Here is an 8,590-nt window from a genome sequence, read left to right as displayed (position 1 = left end):
TTTTTTGAGACCAAGTACCTACCTAGGATTCTACCTGCAGGTATCTTCTGGGTCAGATATGTTGATGATATTTTTTGTGCTTGCCCCATTGATAAGGATGAAAAAGCTTTTCTAACAGCCTTAAACACTCTGGTACCATCTATTGAGTTTTCATTGGAGATAGAATTCGATAACAAGCTTCCCTTTTTAGATGTTCTAGTATTTAGACAAGAATGGTCTTTTAAATTAATTCGTACATACATTTTTATTCTAATCATCACCCATCAACCAAAATGATGGTTTTTTCATCCATGTTTTTACGGGCACTGCGGGTAAGTTGCCCTGATCTCCTTGAAGCTGAGCTTGGGAAAATTCATGAAATAGCATCTATTTTAAAGTACCCATCACATTTCATAAACAAAGTCTGTCAAAAGGCAAAGAAAACTTTTTATGGCTTTGTTAACAACGATGATTTTAATGTGAATAACCTCCTTGTTTTACCTTTTTTCAAACAGTTTGTACCTCTACCTGGAATTTTAAAACCTTTTGGAATTAATGTAATTTTTAGAAACAACACACTCAGGAATATATTGATAAAAAATTCCCCAAAACAGATTAACGGATGTATATACGAAATTCCATGCAATCAGTGTAATAAACGGTATATCGGTCAAAGTGGCAAAGCACTAGAAAATCGATTAAAACAGCATAAATATAATGTAAGAACGGGAAACATTGCCAGCAGTCTTTTCCAGCATATGAATGAGTGCAACCACGCTATTAATTGGAAAGCTGCTAAAGAACCTTTATTTTGCAAAGATTTTGTTAAAAGAAATATCATTGAAACAGTTTTAATAAAGAAAAATTTCGAAGATCTGCTTAACACCAGTTCAGGTATGTACAAACTGGATGAATTTCTTGTAAACAACATTTTTAAACAACTAGCTTTTAAGTAATTTGTAATTTGCTCATTTTATCTGTTTTACGTCATCACAGAGGTTTCTTTGTATTCTAATTGTATTTTTAAACCATAAGACCGTGAAGAGGTGTAATAATAACACGAAAGCGCTTGTCCAATCTTCGTTTCCTTTTTCCTCCCGGCTTGCTGTCATCTTGAGACATCGCATGTTCCAGCGATTTGTCATTAATATATATATATATATATATATATATATATATATATATATATATATATGTGTGTGTGTGTGTGTGTATGTATGTATGTATATATATAAATAAAACTAGTAACATTTTCGCTTCTGGCAAGCTTAAGTTTAAGGATGAAGAGGACAGCAAGAAGACTTCGGATCATCTTACATATTTATTCAACACCAACGTTTCGGGAATCCATTCTCATCATCAGGGCTACATAAAACATGAAATTATGTTTACATTAGAAATTAATTATACATTTTTGCTTAAAATTGCTTTGGTATAAAAAATATTAAAAAACGGTTAAAAGAATCAAAATACAAAAACCTAGACGGTATATAAAAACATGTGGCTAACAGAGGTCCTTTACAATTATGATGATAAAAACACTTGTGATCAAAATGGAATAAAAAATATACATATATGTAAATGAATGGTCGAACTTACTGTCAAGAGATGTGGCTGAAAACTATTGGAATATTTGAGAGAATTCTTGAAGAAAATGCTTTAACTACGAACAAAAAATAGATCAACAAGGGATGATAGGTAATGGCAGTTAGGCAATATGTAATGGTGTGGAGGTGGTTTGATTGTTTAAGGAAGGGTACAGTTTCTTAATATAGAGAGATTCCAAGAGAAGGAGCGAAAGGCAATCGGATGTTTGGGAAAGAATTTCGAAATGGTTGTATTGTATATGAGTTTTACATGAGTTTGAATGATTTCTTATAGAGGAAAATTCTTGGGATTTTAATACGGAACCAGTGCGATGACTGACACCCCTATGGGAATCAATGCGGACCTTCAGTAATCGTCGGGTAGACCCGATATAGTTTCCAAAATTACATTTTGGACAAGTATACTTGTAAACAACGAAGGACCACATCAACTCCGGGAGGGTGTCTTTGAACCTGAAAAGTTTGCCAATATTTGAAGGGTTTTTTAATATAAACTTAAAATTCACATATGGGTACAGAGTGCTGAGGGCTGTGGTGAGCTCGTTTCTGAAAAGAGCATTTTTAACATAAGGCAATGATACATACATTAGTTTTTTGGGAACTTCAGGACATTTATATTTAGGCTGAAAAATACCATTAAGAAATTTATTAACAATTTTATCATAGAGGTGTGAAGGATAACAATTGTATGTAAAATATGTTTTTAAAAATGAAATTTCTTTATGAAAATTATGCCAGTCCGAACATAAGGAATATGCTCTAAATAAAAGGGTTTGAATAGAGTTAATCTTGAATGATTTCGAACAACTGCTATAAAAATTAAGACCCAAACCAGTGTATGTCTCTTTTCTAAAAATACCTGCAAATATTGGCAAACTTTTCAGGTTCAAAGACACCTTCCCGGAGTTGATGTGGTCCTTCGTTGTTTACAAGTATACTTGTCCAAAATGTAATTTTGGAAACTATATCGGGTCTACCCGACGATTACTGAAGGTCCGCATTGATTCCCATAGGGGTGTCAGTCATCGCACTGGTTCCGTATTAAAATCCCAAGAATTTTCCTCTATAAGAAATCATTCAAACTCATGTAAAACTCATATACAATACAACCATTTCGAAATTCTTTCCCAAACATCCGATTGCCTTTCGCTCCTTCTCTTGGAATCTCTCTATATTAAGAAACTGTCCCCTTCCTTAAACAATCAAACCACCTCCACACCATTACATATTGCCTAACTGCCATTACCTATCATCCCTTGTTGATCTATTTTTTGTTCGTAGTTAAAGCATTTTCTTCAAGAATTCTCTCAAATATTCCAATAGTTTTCAGCCACATCTCTTGACAGTAAGTTCGACCACTCATTTACATATATGTATATTTTTTATTCCATTTTGATCACAAGTGTTTTTATCATCATAATTGTTAAGGACCTCTGTTAGCCACATATTTTTATATACCGTCTAGGTTTTTGTATTTTGATTCTTTTAACCGTTTTTTAATATTTTTTATACCAAAGCAATTTTAAGCAAAAATGTATAATTAATTTCTAATGTAAACATAATTTCATGTTTTATGTAGCCCTGATGATGGGAATGGATTCCCGAAACGTTGGTGTTGAATAAATATGTAAGATGATCCGAAGTCTTCTTGCTGTCCCCTTCATCCTTATATACATATATATATATATATATATATATATATATATATATATATATATATATATATATATATATATATATGAATGAATGAATATACTAATACTGATATCCACAACTATACCAATGTGGTTCTATTTATTAGTGAATCTACCTACGTCTGTGGATACCATTTATCAATTAAAAATCTGTCATGCGATACTTTCTTTTTCCCCAAAGCAATACCATGAACTGTGCGGTTAATTTTTGCTTTATTCGTTTAGATAAATATAAACTACTTCATGTACTTACGTGTTTTTTCCTGGTCCAATCACACAGGGGTACCATGTCCCCTACATGACCTACAACATCTGTTTTTCGTATATATAATTAGGCAGTCAGAGTATCTCAAAGCTTATCCTGCGTTAATTTTTAATTCCAGATTATCAAATTCCTTATAAAACAAGAGTCTTCAGTTACTCTTGAAAGCCATAATATTTTCAGTCTTTTTGGTGTCTAGTAGGAGCTTGTTGTATATACCAGGGGTTGTATAATTGGAAGCTTAGAACTTACGGTAGTCATACATCTGTGCTCCAATAATTTGAAACTCACTATAATTTAACTTGATTCGTTGGTTGCACAAATCTCCTAGATATTTTGAACGTCCGGTTCTGATAACTTGATTAGTTGTTGCGCATATTTTAAGCTCTATTCTAGCTTTAATAGGGGGCCTGTTTAATTCAATCAGTAGAGATGTTATCAGTTTTCATCCTTTTTTCAGTATGCTAGGTAACATCTTAAGCTGCACTATGGGTAGAATTTTGTAGATCGAACTAGAATCTCAAATCTAAGTAATAACACCGTTAATCAGGATTTTTGTTTTAACATATCAATCTAAGTACTTTACAAAAGTAATTTCTTGTTATGTTATCAAATATCGTTAATCTCATCTGTGTATCTGGTATAACACCAATCTGATATTAAAGGATCCTGGATATTCATTAGCAAGTTCATGATGGCTATATTCCTTTGGGATCCTTTGATCATTTAAATTTTTCATTACATCATCCTGGAGATGATAATATACATCTTTATAGTGTCTATTGTTGCTTCATAGATTTCAATTTCTGATGGCATTCAGTTTTTCCCTCCCTAATGAGTAATTATATTGGTACTTTACGATTTTATTTACCAGAATCCACCCATGTACTTTCAAATTTCAAGTGACTCCACTCTGCTTCTCGGTTTTTGTTTTCTTTTATATATGTTTTTGTATTTTTCTTTTTTTCCAAAGTCTCCCCATCGAAACAGGAAGATCTACCCTTTACAGTTACATCTTTTTCCATTAGGGAATTTGAAACTAACGCCTCTTTCTCCATTCCTTTATAAGAATTTGAAACTAAAGTCTTTATCATTTCTCCTTCAAAAAAATTTCAAACTAAATTCTATTTCTTCATTCCTTGAAAGATTTTAAAACTAAAGTGTGTTTCCTTATTTCTTTACATTTATATGAAACTTAAGTCAGTTTTTTTTTCATCAAATTATACGTATTTGAAACTAGAGTGTGTTTCTCCATTCCTTTATAAGATTTTGAAACTAAAGTCTGAATCTTCATTCATTTACAAGGATTTGAAATCAAAGACTGTTTCTTCATTCCTTTGTTAGAATTTGAAGCTAAAGATTTTTTTTTTCAATCCTAAAAAGAATTCCAAATTAAATTCTCCCTTAATTAATTTTAAAGAATCTGAATTTAAATTCTGTTTCATTATTCCTAGACAAGAATTTGAAACAAAACCCGTTTTTTTTTTTTTAATCCTTTACAAGAATTTCAATTTATTTATTTATTTTTTTATTCATGAGAATTCCTATTAAAAGTCTGTTTCTTTATTCCTTTACAAAAATTTGAAACTAAAACCTGTTTCTCCATTTAAACTAAAAATGTTTCTTCATTCCTTTACAAAAACCTCAATTCAAATTTTGTTTATTAATTCCTTCATAAGAATTCCAATTTAAAGTCTGTTCATTTATTTCTCTGCAAGAATTTGAAACTACAACCCGTTTCTTCATTCCTTTATCTCCCTTCAGCTTGCTGGGCGCAACACAACCAAGATGACACCACAGACTTTGTCTCCCAGGGTCCTTGGGTCAAAGTCCGCCGCTTTGTCGTGCCACAGTACGTTGCCCTGGGCAAAAACGCCACGCTTGAGTGCGACTACTTGGTGCAAAAACATGCGAGTCTTTATTCCCTCAAGTGGTACAAGAGCAATTCGCAGTTCTACCAATACATTCCAACAAATGAGAATCCGTTTTCCGTCTTCTCTGTGGAGGGGCTACACCAGCATCAGCTGGTGAGTACAAAAACATACGTTTTGGTGTAGTTTCGACGCTTTAGCATATAATTTTTGGCACACATCTAACTATCGTCAGTCCCAACTGTAAAGATACTTATAAAATGATAACTATGTATAGAAACACACACACATCCGCACACACACTATTACACACCCACACCCACACACACACACACACACACACACACACACACATATATATATATATATATATATATATATAAATATATATATATTTATATATATATATATATATATATATGTATATATATATATATATATATATATATATATATATATATATATATATATATATATAACGGATTTTGAGCGAAGCGAAAAATCTATTTTTGGGTGAGATTGCCATGTCATCCTGATGGAAGTTCCTAAGGTAGCTTCAAAAGGATATATCATATACTACAGTGATATTCCCAGAGAATTAACCTTCAGATTCCAGAATTCTAACTCCTGGAGCGAATATCCTTAAAATTTTCCCAAGGATATCGCATAAGAACAGAGGATGCATTCTTAACACGTCTCATAGCAATCTCTACCCCAAATAGCGTTAACGCTTCGAGGGGGACGTGGCAAAAGAATAGAAGGGGGCCGTAACAAGGTTACCCCCATTCCCGTACTACTATTGTCCACCACCCCAGCGCCATTCCCAGTATTGCGGACATTCCTTGTAGCATTGAGCGTGGAGCTACAGATACAGTATGTCAGGGAGGGAACTGTGAAGATCTTTTCTTTTAAGAAAGAAGGGTAGGTTCATCAGGACGACATGGTGATCTCACCCAAAAATAGATTTTTCGCTTCGCTCAAAACCCTTTTTTGGGGCTCAAGACATGTTGTCCTGATGGAAGTATACCAGAGCATTAATGTATCTGTGGATTTTCATCAGTGCCTTAACCTTGGGACAACCTTTCTATGATCATTTGGATCAATCGAGAGAAATGACGTTACCGTTATCCATCATTATCACTAATCATCTCCGATTTTAGTGCTTCTTGCCCCCTACAGGGAAGAGTCATTCTAGACGGTAGAAAGGGGGGTCTCAAGGTAAGCATACATTATATGGACAAACATAAGAATACACCAGATGAACAAACCGTCTCGTAGTTTGTGAAAATTACCAAATACTTAACAGTGTTTCTTAATTCCATTGTTTGTGAGCATACAAATATATAAAAGTACATACTCTGGACTATAAACATGCAATTGTCGGGCGAGTTAGGACGCAATTACATTCTAATACACGTTTACTAGTAAGTAAAACGAATGTAGCATGATAACGGAACTATACATGTAACCTGTACAGAGATTATCTTTCTTTCTTGGAAAGCAAGAAATGATGAGTGCCACTCTCAGATTGAAGAGAATTAAAAACAAATTCTCTTCATAATTACTGTACTGATTACTTTTATCGGCACTGTGTACTACGTACACCGGCACTAGTGCCATCTGTATAATTCCACACCTGGGATTTTGAACAAAGCTAGTGTCACTATGGTAACACTTGATCAAAGGAGGTCACACCCTAAGATGAGTGACCTTTTCTCCCTTTAATTGACAGTCCCAGTCAATTAGCTCTTCATCGCAGAATTAGACGGCGGGTTAAGTATTCTACCCGACGTCACCACATACTGCTTCAGATCATGGACTTGCTAAGCATAGTGTTTGTAGAACACTGTGGATGATTCTCACCCAGTATATGTGCGAGGACATTTGAAGTCCAAACCATTGACTGTCTATAACAGTAATTAGGGGGCAGGTTTCAATACGCTACCTGCCGCCACTACATAGTGTTTCATTTCATGTACCTGTTTCGCATAGTGTTTGTAAAACACTCTGGATGATTTCCAACCAGTGTATGAACGAAGACGCTCAAAGCCCATATACCGAAAGAAGTTTGGTGATGAAGCAATCTTTCTCGGATCATAACCTGTGGGAGTAATGTCAGGATCCGCTCTACTAATAAAGTAGGTGAGCTTCGCCCTCAGTTGTTTTAGGGATAAATTTGATCCAGAGGTTTTCCTTTAAAGAGCTGTCCTCCCCTGAAGTCTGAAGTTCTACGAAGATAGACCTTTAGACACTCTACCGGACATAGAGAGACATCTTCCTTCAGAGGGCAGATTCTCCAGGGACCCCACCTTTTAGTGGGTAGCTCATTCTTAGCGAGAAAGGATGGATCAAGTAAGAGATTCAGTTCTCCTGTTTCTGAGAACTGAATGTGGCCCTCATCCCTAGAAAGGGCCACTATTTCACTAACTCTAGCCCCTGGGGCTATAGCAAAACAGAAAAATAACCTTTTGGGTTAGATCCTTAAGCAAACAATCTTCATTGTTCAAGGATGAGGCATAATGTAGGACCTTATTCAAAGACCAAGAGATGGGCTTTGGTGGTTCAGCAGGCCTAAGCCTCGCACATGCCTTCGGGATCTTATTAAAGATCTCGTTCGCCAAGTCTACTTGAAAGGCATATAGAAGAGGTCTAGTTAAGGCTGACTTGCACGTAGTTACCGTGTTGGCCGCCAAACCCTGGTTATGAAGATGGATAAAGAAGGACGTGCAGAAGTTCATTGAAATCTCTCTCGGTCCCTTTGCATTTACGAAAGCAACCCACTTTTTCCATGATGATTCATATTGTCTTCTAGTTGACTTAGACTTGTATTCCTCTAAGAATTCTATATTGCCTTTTTGAGATCCCAAATCTTTTCTTAACCGCTAGGGCAAAAAAATAATGCAATGAAGGGTTTGGGTTCTCTATAATAAATCAAATGCAATTAATCTCTGAACCTTCTGGAGTTGTACCGCCTGGAAGGATCTCAACATGTTGAGGACTCTCAGCAGGTAATTGGACGGGATGAACTGGAAATCCTAAGTCTATCCCTTCCATTTCAGAGACATGATGTTTATCATTTGAATTAGAGGATCCTTGTATGGGGCTACACATCAAGGTAGTTCCTTGACAGCGCTCGTAATGAAGAGGTCGGATTGCAGTTAGGGGACTTGTTCCCAT

The 8,590-nt window shown here is 35.0% G+C and overlaps 1 protein-coding gene across 1 annotated transcript in view; it reads left to right on the top strand.

The window, feature by feature from the left end:
* The window catches only part of LOC137619826 (uncharacterized), a 78,555-nt gene that overhangs the window by 9,290 nt on the left and 60,675 nt on the right, over positions 1-8,590 (top strand). The window contains exon 2 of the mRNA XM_068350121.1: positions 5,307-5,569. Coding sequence (XP_068206222.1) covers positions 5,307-5,569 — 263 coding nt within the window. The remainder of the gene's footprint in view (positions 1-5,306; positions 5,570-8,590) is intronic.

Source organism: Palaemon carinicauda, chromosome 26 (assembly GCF_036898095.1).
Source record: "Palaemon carinicauda isolate YSFRI2023 chromosome 26, ASM3689809v2, whole genome shotgun sequence".
Lineage (NCBI taxonomy): Eukaryota > Metazoa > Arthropoda > Malacostraca > Decapoda > Palaemonidae > Palaemon > Palaemon carinicauda.
The sequence above is the reverse complement of the archived record's forward strand: the minus strand, read 5'-3'. Positions and strand labels throughout refer to the sequence as shown.